Source organism: Cygnus olor, chromosome 14 (assembly GCF_009769625.2).
Source record: "Cygnus olor isolate bCygOlo1 chromosome 14, bCygOlo1.pri.v2, whole genome shotgun sequence".
Classification (NCBI taxonomy): Eukaryota; Metazoa; Chordata; class Aves; order Anseriformes; family Anatidae; genus Cygnus; species Cygnus olor.
The window spans coordinates 9,372,976-9,392,954 of NC_049182.1; the positions used below are offsets into that span (position 1 = coordinate 9,372,976).

Sequence of the window (19,979 nt, forward strand, 5' to 3'; positions counted from 1 at the left end):
GCCCCGCAGCATCGACGCCTTTGAGGCCACGCGGCGTCCTCCAGCCTCCTCCCACCCCAAATGTGCTGCGGCACCCGGGCAGCTCCGTCCCGGCTGCCTCATAGCGGGGGGCCACGGGGTGCCCCCGGGGGGCGGGGAGCGAGCGGCTGCGACGTGCGGCACGCGGAAGCACGTGCACGGGGGGCCTCGTGGCTGTAGGGAGCGCGTGGCAGCTCGGGGACGTTTGGGAGGCGGCGATGCGGGAGGGGTTTGGTGGCGGTGGGACCGTCACCCCCGCACGGTCCTTGGCTTTGGGCAGGGTGACAGCTCGGTCACCTTCAGCTGAGCACTGTGCCAAGGGGGGGGGGGGGGGGGGGGCGGCTGTGCACATCAGCCAGCGGGGAGCAGCACCCATGGGTGCTTGCAGGCTGGCACGTAAGCACCCGTCAGGATTATTCTTATCGTGGTGTGGGAGAAAATGCAATCGCCGCCGGGGAGCGGGAGGATTGCGAGCAGCAGCCGAGGGCAGGGCGACCGCGGTGGCTCCGCTCCCGCGTGCCTCGGCTCGGCAAAGGGACGCGGGGTCCCCGGATGGCACAGGGCTGGAGCACGGTGCCCAGCGTGGGGACCATGGGGGGGACGCCGCGTGTCGGGGAGGCCGGAGGGGAAGCGGGCAGGGCAGCGGGGCCGGAGGGCCGTGCCGAGCCGGAAGGAAGGAGGGAAGGGGAAGGAAGGGGCTGGGGAGCCACGCTCCGGCGTCCCCGCTCCGTGCGGCGGGGGCTGCTCCGTCGTGCAAACGCGGGGGCGGAGGCGGCGTTTTTTTGGGGAGCGGGGCCCATTCCTGGGGCTCCCCAAGGTGCCACCGCTGCCGGCCAAGGCCAGCACGGTGCGGGCAGAGCTCGCCAGCCCCGGCTGCAACAGGCTCCCCGCCGCCAGCACGGACGGGGGCACCGTGCGGGTGGTGGCGGTGGCTCTGGAGCCGGTGTCACGGCCAGGCTGGGGACAGCAAGGGCTGGCAGCGCTTGGGGACTGGGGGTGCTTGGGGACCGGGGGCGCTCTGGAGAGGGGACGTTGGGGCTGGGGGTGTCGGCGGTCGGGGGCGTTCGGGAAGCGGGGACGCGTGGGCTGGGGGTGCTGGGGGACACCCACGCGGTCCCGCGGGAGCGGACCGGGAGCCCCGGCCGGGTGGCGGCAGGCACCGAGCCGAGTCCCCCCCTTTCTCCCCATCCCTCTCCCCGTCTCCCCCCCCCCCTCCCCCCGCTGCCCGCGGCCTGGGCCCCGGTGCCGGGTGCTTCCCTGCCCGGTGCCCGCGGAGGGCGGGATGGGGACACCCGGCGGGGACCTCCCCGCTCCCGGTGCCGGGCGCGGCGCCCCCCCCCCCCCCTTCCTCCTCCTCCTCCTCCTCCTCCTCCCCCGCCTCCCCGCCCCCCCTCCCGGAGAGCGCGCGCGCGCGCGCCTCCGCCGCGGCCGCGGCGGGTGGGGGGGGCGCGCGCGCCCCGGGGACGCGCCGCGCGCGCGCCTCCGCCTCCGCCCCGGCCCCCGGTTCCCGGTGGCCACGGCCCCGAGCGCCCCCGCCCCCGCCCCGGCCCCGCTCCCCTCCCCTCCCCTCCGCGCAACAGGCGGGGGCGCCGCGCCCGTTCCCCCCGCGGCTCCCGTTACCGGCGGCGGCGGCGCACGTGGCTCAGGCGGCGGGCGGCGGCGGCGGCTCCATAGGGCGGCGGCGGGAGGGGGTGGGGGGGGAACGGAGAAGGGGGGGGGGGGAGCCCGGTGCGCGCCCGGTGCGCGGCGCCGCCGCCGCCTCCCGGCGCTGCCTTTGTCTCCGGTGAGCGCTCCCGCGCCGCCGCCGCCGCCGCGCACCGCCCCGCCCGGGCTCCCGCCCCGCCGCTCCGCCCCGCCCTCGGCTCGGGGAGGGACCCGGGCGGCCCGGAGCCGGTGGGGCCCCCCCCTCGGAGCCCCCGCACCGGGACCCGCGGATACCGGGGGTGGGGGTGGGGGGTGTCGGCACGGCCGCGGGATCCCGGTGGCGTTGCGGCCGCGGCATCCCCCGGCGGGGGGGGGGGGAAGCCCGCGGGGGAGGTGGCCGGGGATCCCCCGGGTGACCCGCACGGTCCGTGGGCTGGGGGGGGGGGGTGACGGCCCCGGCCGGTGGTCACCCATCCCCTGGGGTGGCAGGGGGCGATGGCCGGAGACCGCTCCCGGGCTGACGGCCACAATCCCGCCGGTGCAGAGCGGGGACAGTGGCTGTGCGGGGGCACCAGCCCCGGCCCCCCCACCCGATGATGGGGTGCACGGTGGTGCCGTGCAGGAAGACACGTGCCCGTACCGGGCAAAGGGTGCCAGCGCGGCCCCAAAGGTCAGAGGTGGCACTGGGCACCCTGGGGGTCCCTGCGCTGCCCTGTCCCCCTCGTTGTACCCCACTGACCCAGCCCAAGCACTTATCCCCCTGCACTGGGGCTCCCCCCGGCTATTTGCCACCGGGCAGATGTCACCAGATGTTCTCTGCGGTGTCCAAGCCGGTGTCACGGTCACACCGGGGGCGAGGGCTCTGCCATCTGTGTGCCCGGCTGCTGCCCCAGCGCCGCGTGGCTCGAGCGGGAGCGGCGGCGGCGTGGGCACCGGGCAGGAGCCGTGCCAGCCCCGGGGCTGCTGTGCCCTCTGGGTGCCCAGAGCCAGAGCACGAGGCGGTGACACGGCGGTGACACGGCGGTGGCACCCTGCGGGGGTGCCGGCGCAGGCCGTGACCCCGCCACCGCTTCCTCCCCGTGGGCAGGGCGGCGGGCGCCCGCCCGAAGGAATTCCTCCTCGCCGGGGACACCGGGCAGCGCAGCCCGCTGCTGCCATCGCCGTGCCCAGCTGGGCAGAGCGGTTCCCTCGTCCGTCCCGGCCTCGGCACCGTGCTGGCCTCGTCCCTCCGGCCCCCTTTGCTCCGTCCCCGACTCACCTCGCTGGGCCTCGGCTCCTGCGGTGTGCTCTCAGAGCGCTGCAGCGCGGCCGGGCCGCCTCGGCGGTGGTTGCGGGGTCGCCCGAGCGGCTGGCGGGGTGGGCAGGGGGCTGCAGCCATGCAGGGGGGCCGCGGCGCTCCCCTTGGGCACGAGCGAGGGGCAGGCGGGGGGCACGGGCGGCATCGTCAGGCCGAGGCGAGCGGGTGGGCAGCGGGCGCCCCGCGGGCGGTGGGAGCCCGGCCTCCGGCCCCGCCAGCGCCAGGGGCCGGGAGCTGCCTTCCCCACGGCGGCGGCGGGGGGAGGCAGGCGGGGGAGCGCTCCCCGAGCCACATGGTGGGCCGGAGGAGGAGCTGTTGCCCAGGCAACAGCTGAGAGCATCCTTCACCCCTGAAAATCGTGTGTGCGGCGCTGCCTCCACAGCCCCACGGCTCGGGGCAGGGCCCGGGGTGCTCAGCACCCCTGTGGCAGCCTACCCTCCCCCCCCCCCCCCCCCCATGCGGCTCACCCGTGGGCCCCACGTGCCCTGGATGTGGCTGGGAACGTCTCGGGCCGGGCTTTTTCCAGGGGCCCTACAGCAGCACGCAGGGCACACGCTGCTCCCCGCCTGCAGGGACATGGATGGGGACACGGGCCCCCCCCGGCTGTTGGGACTGGGGCACCGCTGGGCGAGGCAGAGCCCTTCCCGTGCCCTCATGGGGCTTGGCCCTGGGCTCCCAGCCCCCAGCCCCACCCGAGAAGCCGCGGTGCCCATCACCAGCATCGTGCTGGTGACCCCAGGACCCCCAAGCCTGGGTGCTGCAGCCCAGGCAGTGCCAAAATGGCATCAGGACCAGCCCAAACCGGTGCCATGGGCGCAGCTCTCCCCATCGCTCCCCATCCCCCCGCCGTGCCTTCCTTTCTTCCACGGCTGCAGAAAATTCCTGGATTTTACCCCAAGATGCCCCCTCCGAGTGTGAGAACTCCTCCTCGGCCCGCTCCCATGGCAACTGTTCCCTAGCTACCCAGCCGCACTTGCTATTCTCATCCCTGTGCAGCTGTGCGCGGCCACCCCGCGCTGCGCACCAGGCTGCCGACGGCCCCGCCACCGGCACCGGGCTCCCGGCCCACCCTGCAGGGCCCCGACCCTCTCCCAGGCCAGGCTGCCGCCCTCTGTGTCCCCCCTCCCGGTGGCTCTGCTGGCCCCAAGCCCCGTGCCGGGCCCTGGGCGTCCCGTCCCACACACGGAGCCCTCGGTGATGCCACCCGTGGGTACGGGGGCAGCGGCGGAACTCGGCCCCTGCGCACACCGGGCTCAGCTCTGGGGCTGCCCCGCGCTCAGGAGGGGCTGTGCCGAGGGCAGGCGGGGGATTCTGGGGACGTGTCCCAAAGGGGACCACAGCAGCCCCCTAGCACACCCCGCGGCACGAGGCTTTGTGCCTGTCACACCCCTGCAGTGTCCAAACCGCCCGGGAGAAGCCACCGAGGGCCACCCGCAGGCCCCGGCGCTCAGCACCACCTCTGCACGCCGGGAGCACCGGCAGAGCCCACGGCCACCGGCAACCGGGCGCAAGGCCATGGGGCCTCCCCTCTCCTCCCTACGCTGACAGCCAGCACCCTGCCCGCAACCCAACCCGCCCGGCGCGGCGCCCTTCTGCCCCCCTTCCCCTCGCCGCGGCAGCAGCACGAGGCGCGGCAAATCGCACGCTTAACGACAGGTTAAAAATTTAAATATTTCCAAACTTTAGTGCAAGGCAAGCAAACGATACCACAGGTCCAAGTAGGTGCTCAGCCCACCCGCGGGGCCTGGCTCAGAAGGAGCAGGGGGCGGCAGCACACACACACGTGTACACACACACACGTGTACACACACACACACACAGACCAGTTATTGCTAGGGACACGGCCAGGACAAACATGCACGAGACAAGACAGGACGAGCGGGACAGGGGCAGGGGAGCCGTGCTGAGCCCCGTGTTGCTCCCCGGGGACACGCAGGACCCCTGCGGGGGCTCAGGTCCCACCACCCTCTGCCCTTAGGCACAGCCACGTTGGCTCCTGTGGGATGGAGGACCCTGGGGGTGCTCCCTCTGCACCCCAAGAGCACATCCCCTTACGTGTCTGCGCTGCCGTCCCGAGGGACTGCCTGCACCCCAGCGAGCACAGATGGCTGGTCCAGAGCTGGCGGGACCGTGCTGGGGACACCCTGCACCACGCAGGAGATCGACCCTTGGGGCTCTACCTTCTGAGCGGCTGCTGCCGGAGTGGCTACGTCCCCTGGTGCGCTGCAGGCAGGCTGCCGGCGGGCTGAGGATCAGCCCCTGGAGCCGGCAGCACGCGAGGGAGGAGGCAGGAGGACGCAGGCAGGGAAGCAGGGACGAGGCAGTGACGCTCTGCTGCCGGGATGCAATGGTAGATGCTTCGGCACAGGAGATTCCCGCGCCTCAGGGCTGAGCAATGGACTCCTCTGGAGCCAGGGACGCCTCAGCATGGCCAGAAAGGTCCAGGATAAGATGCTTTTACACCTCAAGGCACAGAAGGCCTTTGCCCAGGACTCCCCGGTACGAAGCTGGGATCGTCGCTCCCCCCATAGGAGGACATTTGTGCCTGTGACAGGGTGGGGGCAGCGCAGGCCCCCCCCCTATAGATTAAAAACTGACGTGTGCTATGTACAGACCGACGGATATAAATACACACCAAACCTGCGGCGCCGCTTCGACACCACGGAATGTGGCAGCAGAGCTGCTCCAGCCCGGCCTTGGCCCACGCCGGCGCGATCCCTCCCCGCCGCCCTCGGCCCCAGAGGGGAGCAGCAGCCGGCAGGCGGCAGCGGCACCATCCCCAGCAGGATGCTCAGGACGGTCCACGTCTGTCCTGGGGACGTTGGCTCGCCCGTGGCCGGAGGTTCTCGGGCACAGGGCAGGCGCTGAGTGCTGCTGCCAGCGCTGGAGCCGTCCTCAGAGCCTTCAGCTAGACTGGTAAAGCTGTAAACAAATCCACCTTGCGGGGCCACTGCTGCCTCGTCCTTCGGGCCGGCCTCTCATTCTGCTGGGCGCCCGGAGAGGCAAGGGGGTCCCAGGGGCTGGAGAACGAGCTGTGCTCTACAGCCGGGTGGGCTCTTCCTCGCTGTCGCTGCAGTTCCCACAACAGTCCTGAAGTCAGAAGGGCAACGAGAGGGAGGAGGGAGAGAGGAGCACAGCAAGCACAGGGTGAGCACGGTCACACAACCCAGCCCCCAGCTGCCCCCTGGCAGGGACGGGCCAGGCCCCCCAGGCCTGCGCGTGGGAGAGCTACGTGGAGGCGAGGGGCTGGAGGGGAACCCCAGGGCTGCAGGGAAACAAAGCTGCACCTTGGGGTTTGGCTCCTGGCAGACGAACTTGTGAGCACACGGCTGACTAGCTCAGAAGCTGGGAGGAAGAGGGGCTCCATGGACTACAGCCACCCGGGGAGACAGCTCAGTGCCAGCAGGGTCTGCCCCAGGCAGGGCTCAGCAGGCCACGGAAAGCAGCTGAAGCCCTCGGGAGGGGGGCTGAGCACAGGCCTACGCCAAACCCTTCACAGTTTCTCAACCCTTCTGTGTATCCTGGACATCCAAGGAGAGGAGCAAAGGCAACCCGGGGCTCCCCGCAGCCCCCCAGGAGCAGAGCTCCCGGCGGTACAGGGGCAGCTTTGGCTCAAGCCAAGGGCAAGGCTTCCCCCCAGCAGGGAAGGCAGAGAGAGGAGGGAAGCGGGATTAGTGGCTCAGGGGGCAGTTAGGACAACAAGCAGCTTGTGCTCTGGTGGGGGGACGGGGTTAGGCACTGAAGGACAACACTCCTCCTTCCCAGATCTTGCCATGTCCGTGGGCCACCGGGTATTTCCCTGAGCAGAGCAGCCGGGAGGGACTGCTCACCTCTGGAAAGAGAAAACACGTGGCAAATCACAGCTCAGCCCCTGCCACCGACAGCCCATCCTCGGGCAGGTCCTGCCTGCCTCGGGACGAGCTGGGTCACACCGAACAGGGAAGCACAACTGGGAGCTCGGTGGGGAAGCAGGAGTCAGCGCTGGGTGGCTGGGAGTGGGTCCAGGGCAGGCCAGGGCCAACCGTGCTTGAGAGCCCCAGCTGCAAGCAGCTGCCGAGGCAGCAGCCCAGACTTTGCCAGTCCTGGAAAGAAGGCAAAGACTGTTCTGGCCCAGAGGAGACATGCAGGCAAACAAGCCCGCAGCAGATGCGAAATGTTTCCGTTCTCCTCATCCCTAGAAAGCGCCGCTCTCTCTGCCTGCTCAAGGACTAGCAGAAAGGCTCTGGGGAGCCCGGGAGCCCACACAGCCCATACCAAGATCAAGGTCTTCTTCGGGGATGGTATTGTGCATGTAGGAAGGGAGAAGACTTGCTATTTTAGTGCCTTCAGCAGCATCTCTCCGCCTGTGCGACTGCAGCATGTTTAGCCAGGACACTCCAGCCCAGCCCCCTCAACACGCAGCAGCACCAGGAGTGCCTCCCTGCAGCCCTGCACGGGTCCACCCGAGAGCCCCGGGGTCCGGCCACCCAGCACGGGGGGAGCCCGTGTCTGCTGCCCCCCCCCCGTGCCCAACCCCCCTGCCAGATCTGCCTGGCACGGGTGGGAGAGGGCTCGGTGCTGCGGAGCAAGCGTTGGGCGAATGTTCTTCCTTACCTGTCTGCTGAAGAAGCGCTGGAGTAACCCTTTTTTGGGCTGCGGGGAAGGCTGCCCTTTCCAGTCCAGGTCTGGGGGCACTGAGCCATCCGTGCTGAAGACATTCAGCTCCTTGAAGCACTCCGTCTCGATCATCTGAAAGAGGGCAAAGATGGCTGCAGCAACTGCCACGCAGAGCCCCTCACTGAGGGACCAGCGCAAGAGCAGCAGGGACAGCAGGAACCCAGCGGGACACTGTCCTCAGCCACGGGGAGCACAAGCAGGGTCAAAGACCTGTCCTGCAAAAAGGGGCTGGTGCACGTGCCAGTCCCCACCTACCTCGTTCTGCCAAGGAATGGGCACGCTCCCTGTAGCAAACTTCTGGTAGAAGTCATTGTCCGTGGGCTCCAGCTCCACGCCTTTCACCGTGGAGAACTGCTCGATGTCCAGAACGTCCTTGCAGTAGATGGCCTGGGGCTGAAGAGCACAAACACGGCTGTAACGCCGGGCCCCGCCGTGATGCCACCCACTGAGACAGCTGTGGATGTTGGGAATCCGCTTGTGTCTGTGGCCAGGGCAGCAGCTCCAGAAAGAGGGAAGGACCCCAGCTCCTCGGGGAGCCACCCGGGGGCTCCCGCTTCCCTCGACGGCGCCAGCGAGTGACGAGGTCAGGACGTGGGCAGCACTTACGTCTGGTTTGAAGGGGGGGTCCAGCATGCCTGCTTCCAGCCTCCGGAAATTGAGGTGCTTGAAGAGGGGGTGCTCCTTCACTTCCCGGGCCCCAGCCCCTCGGCAGCCCAGGCGCTCCAGGGGGTCTTTGCACAGGAGCTGCAACACAAAGGGAAATCAGTGACCCAGCAGCGGTGCTTCGGGCAGGAGCAGCCCTGCTGTTGGCTCCTGCACTATGTCCCTAGGAACAACATGGGCTCACAAGGAATTAAGACACTCTGCACCCTCCTGTACTATCTTCGAGCCAGAGCAAGGGAACCTGACTTCTGCCAGTGCCTCTCCAGGGAGCAGCCCTGACTTTTTGCTGCTGTGTGCAAAGGGACGGTAGGTGCGAGGGGACAGCGATGCTCGTACCATGGTGCAGAGGGAGCGGGCGCAGGGCGAGAACTTCTCTGAGTACTCCTCCTGCACATCCTTCACCAGGCGCTCCACCTCCTCCCGCTTGATCTTCTTCTTGCGCTGCTGGAAGGGCGACTGCCCCTCGATCATCTCGTACACCAGGCAGCCCAGAGCCCACCAGTCCGGGCTGAACGTGTAGCGCTCGTTCTTCACAACCTCTGGAGCTACATGGGAGCAGGGGCGAGGGATGTGTGAGGGCAGGGAGGGTACGTGTGCAGTCAGAGGGCTTCTGGATTAAACCAGGGGCACTTACCCATGTAGCCGACTGTCCCGACACGTCCCTTGATTGTTTGGCCCTCGGGCACGTGCACAGCCAGCCCCAGGTCTGAGATACGGATGTGACCTGCACCGAGAACGGCACAAGTCAACAAGACAGGGTCAAGGGACAGTATTTGAGGCTGCCAAGAACACAGAGCAACCCTGGTACAAGCACAGGAAGAGAGAAGGACCTAGGCCCGGGTTTCTCTTTGCCCTGCACTCACCATGGTCATCCAGCAAGATGTTCTCTGGCTTCAGGTCCCTAGGAAGGAAGAGACTTGATCAGCAAGAAGCCCACTATGAAAGCAAAGGGCACAGGGAACAGCGACATCTCAGGAAGTCACAGGTAAGCAGCAGAGGGATACAGTGCCCCTGCCTCAGGCACCCCCTGCCCTGGAGCTGGCCCTGCTGCTCGCCCCTGCCAGGCAGAGGCAGGTCATGGCAAACTTCGATCCTCCACAAGGAGGCAGTGAGCCTGTGGCTGCCTCCTTCTCTGAAGGTGCAGAACTCAGAATGGGGCAAGCTGTGCAAGAGGGAAGGAGCAGAGGCTTCTCCTGCTTGTCCTGCCCAGGGCAAGGCACAGGGTAGGACAAGGAGGGACTTTCTGGCTCTGGGTGCTATCCCTAATGCAGCATCACACAACAGGCGAGCGCACTCAGCTTGTTTTCCCTCCTGCCCAGTGTCAATTCTGCCTGTGGAGTTAAGCACCCAAGCGCATGCCCTGTGGCACTCAGAATTCGCATCCTGCTCTGGGTGATCCTTTACCAGCACAAGGAAGCAAAACTAAGTCTTCCTGCGTCTCCCATGAGATCAGCTTTCCGTTCCTGATCCCCTCTCACCCAGCTCTGTGCTGCTTTCAAACCTGGGCTTATTTTCTTGAGCAGACAGTCCCGGCTGGGCTAGTAAGAGCAGCAGAAATCTTGCTCCTGCAGCTGGTACAAGGTCTCACAGCACGCACCTGTACACTATCCTCTCCTGGTGCAAGTCCTCGAGGCCACAGCAGATCTCAGCAGCATAGAAAGCTGCCCGGGGCTCCTCGAAGCCAGCCTCTCCCATGTGGTAGATATGGAACTTGAGGTCCCCTCCATTCATGAGGGTCAGCACTAGGCAGAGAGCATCTTTAGTTTCATATGCATAGGCTAAGCTCACCTGCAATTCAGGGCAGAAAGGCTGTTAGAAGACACAGCTGGAAGAGGGAGGCCCCACACTCTGATGGACACTTTGTCACCCAAGAAGCCAGGCATGGGCAGCGGGACGGGGCCTTTACAGAGGGGAGGAGGCAGTGAGTGAATTGTTCAAGCCCAGGGAGCATCTGTAAGTGCCCAGCGGCCCCTGCACACCCTCAGCTTTCCTCAGACAGGGAGGACATTATCTCCCCGAGCCAAAACTGCTCCCCTTTGGGGGCAAGCAGCACCCAGCAGCAACCCTGGGGCACCATCTCATGAATTCTCTGTAATGGGAGGTTTCAGGCTGTCCACACCTCTGTACAGCCAGGGAGAGCTCCCTGCCACGCAGCTCAGGGCTAGGCGTCTGCCCATTCGGCTGCCTGGAAAGACAGTTCTCACGGCTTTCTTTTGCCCTAAAGGTAACGAGGTGTCTGTGAGACCAGATGGGACTTTGGGCCTGCTTTTGGAGGCATTCGGGTCATCTTGTGGAGGCGGCAGGAGGTCCTGCCAGACCCCAGCCTTATGAGAGGTGCGCAGCCACCAGGAGCCTGCCCCGTAGGCAGCGCCTGCTCCTGGGGAAGAGCTGAAGAGCACAGAAGTGCCCGGCCGGCTGGTTGTGGAAGGAATCAACCACCACAGCAAAGTGAGAGCAATTCCCATGTACTTACTACAAACCTACTGTTCACTTTTTCCAGGATCTGTTTCTCGTTCAGGGCCATGGCCTCTCCCTTCCGCTTTTTGATCCGTTTCTTCTCCAGTTTCTTGCAGGCGTACATCTTCCCCGTGGCACGCACTTGGCAGGCACAAACCTGGAGGGGGGACAAGGCTCAGCGCTCTCCCACTGCTGTTTCTGTCGTGGGGTTTAGGTTCTGCTCTTGAGAGGCACAGGAAGGCAAAGAAGTCCTTGTTCCAGCCTCACCCCGAGGTCAGCAAGGAGCGTGCTGTCAAAGCGAGGACACGGGGAACAGCGACATCTCAGGATGTCAGAGATGAGCAGCAGAGGGATGCAGTGCCCCTGCCACCTGTAGCAGACACCACGGCTGGTGCCTAGGAAGACAGAAGGCCACTCCAGAAACAGAAGGAAGCCTGACAGTGACAGTTTTCAGGACTGCAGTTTGCTCTGCCAAGACACTGGGAGAAGACCTGATTCCCTACCCAGCAGTGTGCACCGCACAGCACACGCTACCTCTTCTGTGCAACCACCTTCTGCAACTCCCATGGCTGGCAAGAGGGGAGCTCCTGTCCATCAGAGAGGAGCTGACGGATAATGCAGTGCCCAAAGCACAGCAGTACCCGGCACAGAGCCCAAGGGAACAGCCCTGCAAAATCCCACAGCCCATCGAGCCAGCAGCTCCTTGCCCCAGGTGCTGAAGCAGCTTGCAGCACGCTGCCTGCCCGCCCCGAATGCAGGGGAAATGCTGGTCACTCACCTCTCCAAAACCGCCCTTGCCTAGCACACGGTACTGGCGGAAAGTGTTTTTGGTCACTGGCTGCCTGCAAGGCAAAGGAAACTGGAGTGAGATGGGAGCAGGAAGAGAACAGGAGCTGAAGCCCAAACCACCCCCATGCCCTGAGTCTGGGGGTCACCCTGAAGCCCCCACTGAAGCAGACCTTGCTTCCCTGCAAGGCTGGGGCAGCCAGTGGAGGCTGTCTGTGCCAATACGGGCCCTGAAGGAGAGGGCCCAGCAGGGGAAGGAGCTCTGGGGACCCCTCAGGCAGCCCGTGTGCTGCAGGCTCAGGTCTCCCAGCGAGGCAGCATTACCGTTCCAGCCATTTCCACTGCAGGAAGCGGTTGAAGTACAAGCTGTCGAGGTAGTCGGCAAAGGGAGCCACACTCAGGTAGTCGTGGATAAGCCTAGGAGAGAGCAGAGCCAGGAAGGCTGGTGAGGGCTGCTCACGGCTGCAGGGCAGACGGCGGTGCAAGGAGAGGAGCCCCGAGAGCCCGGTCACTTTGCCATCCCCTCACCCAGCCCAGGGCTGAATCACCCTGCACAGCCCTGGCCCAAAAGCCCACCCTCTGCACTGAGGCTTGATGCAAAAGGAAGGTGTGTTGGAGACACGACTGGGACAGAGGTAGTGCCCTGGGACTAGGCTGGCACTGGTAACTGCGGCCTCTCAGCACCAGCTCAGGCCGTGGGACTAAGGGGGATGATAGGGCTCTGCAATTCCCCCTGCTCACAGGGCAAACGCATGCACACGGCTGTAATCAGCTGCCGAAAACTGCTAGCAACACTCAACACCGGGCGCCGAGCCGTTCAGTTTCAGATGAATATCCAGCACAAAGGGCCACAGGGGATCCCGCTCGGGAGAGCTAACTGCCTCACAGGCTGGTGCCAGGGCTGCCCAGCAGAGTAAAAAAGCCTTAGACACAGTGTCTAGACTGGAGACATGCATCAAGGCGAAGCGGATGGGCTCTTCCCCTTTCAGAGCTTGCCAAGAGAAGGCAGGGCCCAGCCCGGAGGCTCTGCATTCAGACAGCAACACCAGTTACCACACACGGAGCTAACGCTCCCCAGAAGACTGCAGCAAAGCCATTGCCACAGCCCTGGGTTAGGCAACGCGCTCCTGCCGCTGCTCGGGGAGGGGTGGGGGCCGCCAGCCCCGTTTCCCTAACAGCTTCCTCTTCGCACCCGGAGCCAGGACCTCGGTCACCGATTCTGCGATGAGTCAAGGGACCAGAAGTGACCTTAGATCCCCGTAGCGACGGCCTCCGTAATCTACCTGCAGCTCTATCTGTGGCCAGCGGGAGGGGACAGCTGGCACCGCAGCAGTCAGCTCTGCGCCACTGCTGCCTACCAGGGCCAGGCACGAGACCAGAAACAGCACGGCCAGACTCTGAGGCTTGCTGAGACGGTGTCTTCCCAAAGGGCAGCTCAGACCCGCAGCGAACCGAGAGGAGCGACAAAGGTTCCCGCAGCAGTTTGTGGCTCTCAGAGCCCACAGGATCTCGTCGCGTTTGTTTTCCTGGAGCTGTGTTGCAAACCACTAGCCCCGAACTCGCCCGGCCCACACAGTCCCAGCCCTAACACCAGCTCTTGGTTTCCTGGAGGAAGGGAGCGGGGTGGACGAGGTGAGCTCCCCGCAGCACCACCGCCGGGCCCACAACGTACTTGGTGGATTCCTTGAAGAGCTCCTTGGAAGGTTCCTGCTCCAGCCGCTCGCAACAGGCATCCACCAGCTGGGAGGGGACTTCAGGCACATGGTCCTCGCTCTGGGGACGAAGGGAGCGGGTCAGACACAGTGAGCAGAGCCCAGGGGTCCTGCCGGGAAGGGGAAGCCCACAGAAACAGCGCCCACGTGCCCACCTGCTTTAGCAGCAGTGGGAAAAGCAGCACAGTCACTCGTCAGGTGGCGGGGTGGACTTTGCCCTCACCCTCCTGCCCAGCACCGTGGCAGGATGTGGGCGATGACAACTGTCAGCCTCCCAGCTGTTCCACCACGGCAGGCAGCAAACCCGGTCCTCTCACTCACCTTTGGCTTCAGGTACTTCTCGATCAGGTGCTGCCCGCATTCCTTCCGCTTCTCGTCCGGAGCCACCTCGTACCCGGCCTGCACAGAGCAAACACCGTCGGGGGCAGGCCCAGCAGGAACCGGGCCCTGCTGCCAGGCGACGGCAAGGCCCTGCCCCAGAACCAGATCCCCGGCAAACACCAAGGCCCAGCCCCATCTGGGAGACACGGCAGCTCCCGGGAAATCCCTCCTGGCCCAAAGGACCCGGCCATGGCCCCAGGTGGCCAGGAACGCCCCAGCCTCCCCCCGTGGAGCCCGAGGGGCCCGGCCCTTACCACGGCGTCCAGGAACTTGACGCAGCGCGACAGCTCGGGGCGCGTCTCGCAGAACTGCCGGAACAGCGTGCGCCCGATGGGCTGCCTCTCGCACAGGCTGTGGTAGTCCCGCTCTGCAAACGGGGACAGACAGGGTCAGGGCGGCCGCCCGGCGGGCTGCTCGTGGGCCTCGTCAGCCCGAGAATCCCGGGAGAGGGAACTCAAGGACTAAAGGCTGCCACGACTGAGCTTTCACGGCCCCCTGCGGAAGGTGTTCCCTCAGAGAGGCTCCAGCTGCTCTGCTGTACGGTCTCCCCAGCTCATTTTGAGGAAGGGATCTCCGTATCTCCCCTCGATCCCCTCCCCATGGAGGACCGGCAGAAACACAACTTTTTGGGGCCCTGAGGAACACCCTGAGCTTGTTTTGAGGCAGACCCACGCCCAAGCCCAGGCTTGCTCTGATGACTCCTGAGCCGCTCCGCTTCCCCAAGGCCCTGCTGAGAGTGGCGGGGCCAAAATGGGGGAACCACTTCCAGAGGTGTCCTGGTAGCACTGCACCCTGGCCCCACTGTTTGTACCTCAGGTCCCACCGCCCTCTGCAGCTGGGTTTCCCCTGCTGACTCCTCCTAGCCCTCTCCCTGAGGTATTTTGAACCAGGCACAAACACCTTTGACTATCCAGAGTGCTTCCAGTTGTTTTTTTCCCTTTCTAACAGTTAAATACTGTTTAATCACGGACCAGAACGGAAGAACCACTGCCCTGGAGGGCCACGGGCTGCCTGGGACTGGACGTGCAGCCACTCAGCACCTCAGGGTGCCCTACACCCTCGTGCAAGGGCACTCGCAGCTCCCCAAACACACCTCAGAGCGGTGCTTCCACCCTCTTCCTCCCTTCCCCTGCCAAATTACTGCAGTGCTGCGGTCGGAGAGCTTTCCCTGAGACCTGCCCCATACTGCAGCACCCGGCCAGGGCCCAGCACCTTCCTCAGCACCCGTCAGCCCCTCACCCTGCCCTGGGCGGCCCCTGCATGCTGCCCGGCGCGGGGTGCTGCCGCCTTCCCCTGCCGGCGTTGCAGTTTGTCCCGAGGAAGCCGCGGCTTCCTGGCGGTGCTCAGCATGCGGGGAGGCTGCCGTGGGGGCGGGGGCCGCTTCGCCAGCTCGGCCGCCCCGGCTGGTTCCCTTGTCTGCAGGGGAAGGAGTTCCCCTTGGGAGCTCGGGGCCGCTGGGATGGGTTCGGGGCTGCCCAGGCGCACCGCGGGGTGCTCGCGGTGCCCAACGGCCGGCGCTGCTGCCGGCGGCCAGCCCCACCGCGACCCCGCCGAGGGTCCTGCAGAGGAAGCGAGCGTGTCTCTGGTGGGCTGCGAGGGGAAAACAAAGGGAAAACAAAGCACTGCAGCTGCTCAGAGACCTGTGTGTAGGGATCGGGGCCGCCTCTCAATGGGGAAACCGAAAGAGGCAGGCAGAGCGCTTCTCTCGTGCCTCCGCAGGGGGAAGTGGGGGCATGGGTGGTGACAGCCGCAGGCTGGGAGGGATCTGCCTGCGGAGCATCGCAAGCATCACCGTCCTGGACAGTGGGACGGCAAAAACGGGCAGACCGCCAGCGCCCACCGCCAGCAGATGGGTGGTGTAACGAAGCTGAGCTTCAGTGCTGGAACAGGTATCATGGCACCCACAGGATGCGTGCAGAGGAGGAAGAATCTGACAGAGCGGCCAGAAAAGCACAAAGAGGTCGGGGCGGCCAAGACGAGAGCTGCAAGGACAGCTCGCACCAGAGGTGCCCTCAGTGCTCAGGACCTGCTCCGAGAGGCGGCCGGCAGCAAACCAAGTCCAGAGTCTCTGTCTGACTGCAGTGGCTGCGAAGCCAGCCCGGGGAAGGTGGCTGCGGGCTGGGAGGTGACAGCGTGCATGACGGAAGTCATTAAGCCAGGTGCTGCAGTCCCACGTGCCTTCAGACGGAGCCACCCATCTCCTTGGGGCTACCAGCACCTGGGACACCCGGGCAGTGCAGAACCGGGGACGGGAGCTGCGGGCGCATCCCAAACCCAGGCAGCCCAGTGACACCCACCCTGAACCAAAGCCAACGCCGTGCTGCTCTGCAGCTGGCGGCTGAGTCTGGAGCGACAACTTAAACAAGCTCTCCCCTTCCCAGAACGGAGAGCATTCCCACCCTTCAGCTCCCCAAACAATTCCACATGATGTCAGGACCAAACCTGCTGCACAAACAACATTAAACCCATGAAGAGTACAAAGTGCAAAATTAAAAGGACAGGCCTAGCCCTGCCCATCTGCACAATTCTTATCCATACGGCGCAGCAAGAACCCAGTTCTGCCCGAGTAAAGCTGCTCTGTTAGAAGCTGAGGGCTCAATCCCAGCCGGGCAGCCCAGAGGATGCTACCAGGAACTTTGTAACTTGTGCAAAGGCACCTGTGAGCAACGCCCCAAAGCTCTGCAGCACCGAGCGGGTCTGTTTGCACCGAGAAGGGGGCAGACCTCTGCTGAAGCTTGTCACGGTCTAGGTTTGTGGGCACATCAACAGCAGCTGGGACTTACCTACTTGTTGTTTCTTCCCTGCACTCCAAACAATGTGGGAAACCCGGCCGGGATTTGGCCCACACGTGCCCCGTTGCACACCCCTGACCCTCACACGAGTCGAGTGTGTTCAGGTGTGCCCAGCTCCGGCAGCGCAGTGCCCAAAGAGACCCCCTGGCCTCGGGCGCTCGCCCCCCGTCCCGACCCCGCAGCCGGGGCGCTGCCCAGCTCCCGCTGCTCACCGAGGGCTTGCCGGAGATCCTCGCAGAGGCTGATGTGGGGGAACTGCAGCATCTGGCGCCATTTCTTGCTCTTGCCCTTCCGGTTTCCGCCACCACCTGCAGGGCACACAAATTCGGGGCCATGAGGGATGAAGGGGGGGCGTCCTGCCGCAGCAGCAGCCACCCTGTGTCCATTCCAGGCAGGGCCCAGCGGTACCACCACCTCCTGGGGTCAGAACGGAGCTGGAGCCGCTGCTGAGTGCCGGTGGGGCCGGGCAGACCGCCCGCTCTGGCTGCTCAGAAGGCAGAACCAAGTCACAGGCGGTACCACTGAGGCCTTTCCTCCCCATGCTTCAGCTACTCGTGTTTGAGATGGGAAAACGAAGGCGGAGGGCGGGGTGCCTACAGCCCCAGGTCACCCCGTGCCTTGGCTCCCGGGCCTGTCCTCAGGACCTGCGCATAACGAAGCACCTTCCGAGGCCAAGCCCTGCTCGGTGTGAAGCTCCCCGCCGCCAGTTTCCTGCCGTGGTTCCGATGCTCATGCCACCTACTCACTCCAGACTGATTGCTTACTCCAGGGAGGGGCTCGCAGAGAAAGGACACGAAGCTGGGAGACAGGAATTCCTGCTCTAATCCCGGCTCCACAGACAGCTCGCTGCATTGCCCCGGGCTCATCGCTTCGGTTTCCCAGCTGTGAAGTGGGGACACTCCCACCGCTCTCCCGAGATAAGCCAGCCTCCCAAAAGCAAGATCCAACCGCCAGATATGACTCGTGCTTCAGGTGCTGGAGTAAGTGCCCAGCGCTGTAGGACAGGGTGGGAAAGCTTCTAGATAGACCAAAAGATTTACATCGCAGCAAGCGCCGAGGACTGAAACACGCCGGATCGCTCGGATCAGCCGACCTCCAGGGATCCTGTGTCCCCTCTTTGGCAAGGCACTAAGCCGCCCCGCTGAGTGGGGCCAAAGGCACGGCTTCCCGAAATCAGTGTTGACCACCGTTTACCAGCTCTTGAGAAACAGTTTCATAAGACGTTCCTCCGCCGCAGATGCAATTCGGCCCCGTCCCCGAGGTCCGGGCTCCCGGCACCCGGCAGCAGGGGAGGCACCGGGGGGCCAGGGGGACGCTGCACGGCCCCGGGGAGCTGCGCTGCATCTGTCCCCCAGCAGCAGCAGCCGGGCTGCACGACCGTACGCGCTCAGGAAGGAAGTGACTCAAGGGTATGCAGGGGTGGAAGAAACCAGCAGCGCAGACACCTTCTCGTCAGCCACGGCTTGCGGCCGCGGAAAGGACAGGGATGGCTAGTGTGCGAGGGCACGGGAGGGTAAGCCACCCGCGGCCCCGTAGGCACGGAAGGAAGGGCAGAGCTGTGCCCCGTAACGCCCCGGGGATGCGGGTCTGCACCTTGCGGCCTGCTGTGGAGGGAAGGAGGCTCCAGTGCCTCTCGTGCGTGGCTCCCCCCGGCCCTGCGGGCGATGCAGCAAAGAGCTGAGCGGGGAACTCGCACCCTGAGCGCCTCCGTGCTCAGCGCCCTCGTTTTGGGGACAGGGCAAGCCCGGAGCTCACCGCAAGGGCGTTTCGGGGCTCGGTGACATCTTGTCGCCGGGCTGTTGAAGCCAGCAGAAAGGGAGGACAACGGAGGAGGGCTCCTCCGCCTTCCCTGGGCCAAACTCTCCTGGGGTTCCCTTCCTCACGGCAGCACCTCTTGGGGCCCCGGCACCACCAGGATGTCCCAGCACACTGCGGGTGCTGATGGCACCACCGGAGCCGGGCTCCCGCCCACCCGCGTGAGGCTGGGTCTCGCGTCCCAAGGTCCCAACGCCGCCGTTGGGCTCCGTCTGCGTTCAGCGTCGCCTGCACCGGCGCTCAGATCCCCGCTTCCCGCTGCCGTGCCGGAACCGTCTCCCTGAAGTCCAATTTTCGGGCAGCTCGGAGTCGCCTCTGCCCAGGCGATTTTAATTTCGCTGCTCCTTGCTGCTCAGATCTCACCCCCAGAGCCTCTCGCTAGGTTTTAGCGGGTCCCTCGGGACCGAGGATTACCCGGTCTGCACGCCGTGGGCTCAGCACCGCGGGGACCGGACTCCCCCGGTGCCCTGCGGGTCCTGCCGAACTCCCCGGTGCCCGGCTGAACCGGAGCTCTGCTGACTGCTGCAGAGCCCACGGAGCTCCCGGTCCCCCCGGTAAGCCGGGCGGAGGCTCGGAGGCTGGGAACGGCCTCGACCCCGGGGACCGGCAGGAGGAGGCCAGGGGCCGCACAGACCCGGGGCAGGGCAGCCTCCGGGATCGGCGAGGCCGCTCCCCGTGCACCGGAGGGGCTCAGGACCCCCCGGAGGGGCTCAAGATCCCCCCGGAGGGCCGCATGCCCGCAGGCACCGGGGGTGCTGAGCACCGGTGCACCGAAGGGCACCGAGCTCCGGGGCTTCGTGCAGGGCAGGGCGCCCCGCAGCAGCCCCCGCCGGGCCCGTTACCTCCCCGGTAACCCCCCCCGGTAACCCCCCCCGGTTACCGCCCCGGTCCGGGCGGTGCCGCCACGGGCACGGGTCCCCCCGGGAGGGCCCGGCCGGAGCCGGCGGGGCTCAGCCCGCCCTGCCGCCGACCGGAGCCGCCGCGGTGCCCGCGGGGGGGGAACCGAGGACAGGCCCGGGACCGGCGGCAGCCCGGGGAGCGGCGGCGGCTCCTCCCCGGTTCCCGGAGGCGGCACCCGGTAGCCCCGGGGCAGGCTCCGCCGGGGCTCCCCACACCCCACCCGGCACCGGCCGCGGGCGGCCCCGTCCCTGCCCGCCCCGCGGTCCCCTCCCCGCTGCGGGAACCGAGAAGAGGGGACCGGCCCGGTACCGGCTCCTCTCACCTTCACGGGCCTTAAGCAGGACGGTGTTGGCGACGATGTTCTCCAGCTCCATGGGCCCGGGCGCCGCCGCCTCCCGCCCGGCTCCGCGCCGCTCCCCGCCGGCACCGATCGCGTCCCGGCCGCCGCCGCCTCCCCCCCCCTCCCGCCCGCCCCGGCCGCCGCCGCCGCCGCCGCCGCGCCCCGCCCCCCGCGGCCCAGCCCGCCAATCGCTGCCCACGCTCCTCCCGCGCCGCGCTCCCATTGGCCCGCCTCCCTCCTCCTCCCCCTCCCCCCCAGGAAGCCTCGCCCCCGCCGCTGCGCCGCTGCCCTCCCGTTGGCCCGCGGCGGGCGGAGGTGTGAGGGGGCGGGGCGCAGAGGGGGAAGAGCGCGTCGCGCGGCGGTCATTGGTGGAGGCCGGCAGGGGGGCGGGGCCGGGTGCTGACTGGAGGTAGAGCTGTCAGTCGGAGAGCGCAGCCGCAGCGCCGGGCGGGGATTGGGCAAGCGGCAACGGTGCCCACCACAAGAAGGTCCCGCCTACCCCGGGCTTTGATTGGGTT

At 66.5% G+C, this 19,979-nt stretch overlaps 2 protein-coding genes across 8 annotated transcripts; both read right to left on the reverse strand.

Moving 5' to 3' along the window:
• Positions 1–369: 369 nt before the first annotated feature.
• Positions 370–2,820, reverse strand: LOC121078103 (translation initiation factor IF-2-like). The gene is made up of 3 exons (XM_040573910.1): positions 2,509–2,820; positions 2,429–2,433; positions 370–1,036 (listed from the first exon to the last, which is right to left on the reverse strand). The coding sequence occupies exons 1-3, from the start codon at positions 2,818–2,820 to the stop codon at positions 370–372; spliced, it is 984 nt and encodes a 327-aa protein (XP_040429844.1).
• Positions 2,791–19,584, reverse strand: GRK6 (G protein-coupled receptor kinase 6). Of its 7 annotated transcripts, none has more exons than XM_040573890.1 (16): positions 19,444–19,584; positions 16,619–16,714; positions 13,869–13,981; positions 13,555–13,632; positions 13,194–13,294; positions 11,846–11,938; positions 11,514–11,577; positions 10,763–10,892; positions 9,876–10,020; positions 9,142–9,179; positions 8,913–9,002; positions 8,615–8,823; positions 8,222–8,359; positions 7,871–8,008; positions 7,553–7,687; positions 2,791–6,049 (listed from the first exon to the last, which is right to left on the reverse strand). In XM_040573890.1, the coding sequence occupies exons 1-16, from the start codon at positions 19,493–19,495 to the stop codon at positions 5,999–6,001; spliced, it is 1,671 nt and encodes a 556-aa protein (XP_040429824.1). In that variant the 5' UTR covers positions 19,496–19,584; the 3' UTR covers positions 2,791–5,998. The 7 variants fall into 7 exon arrangements, with proteins under 7 accessions (XP_040429824.1, XP_040429825.1, XP_040429822.1 ...); XM_040573891.1 differs by having other exon boundaries at positions 2,791–6,791; XM_040573888.1 differs by having other exon boundaries at positions 9,876–10,066; positions 10,752–10,892.
• Between the last annotated feature and the right edge of the window lie 395 nt (positions 19,585–19,979).

What these genes read in the sequence shown, in the direction of transcription:
- GRK6 (XM_040573885.1), bottom strand. Translation starts at nt 19,495, where the DNA reads ATGGAGCTGGAGAACATCGTCGCCAACACCGTCCTGCTTAAGGCCCGT. An exon ending in CAGTGGAAATGGCTGGAACG is followed by an intron (nt 11,578 to 11,845) that starts GTAATGCTGCCT and finishes TTTGCCTTGCAG; the next exon opens with GCAGCCAGTGACCAAAAACA. An exon ending in GCAAGGGCGGTTTTGGAGAG is followed by an intron (nt 10,893 to 11,513) that starts GTGAGTGACCAG and finishes TCCCCCCTCCAG; the next exon opens with GTTTGTGCCTGCCAAGTGCG.
- LOC121078103 (XM_040573910.1), bottom strand. Translation starts at nt 2,820, where the DNA reads ATGGCAGCAGCGGGCTGCGCTGCCCGGTGTCCCCGGCGAGGAGGAATT.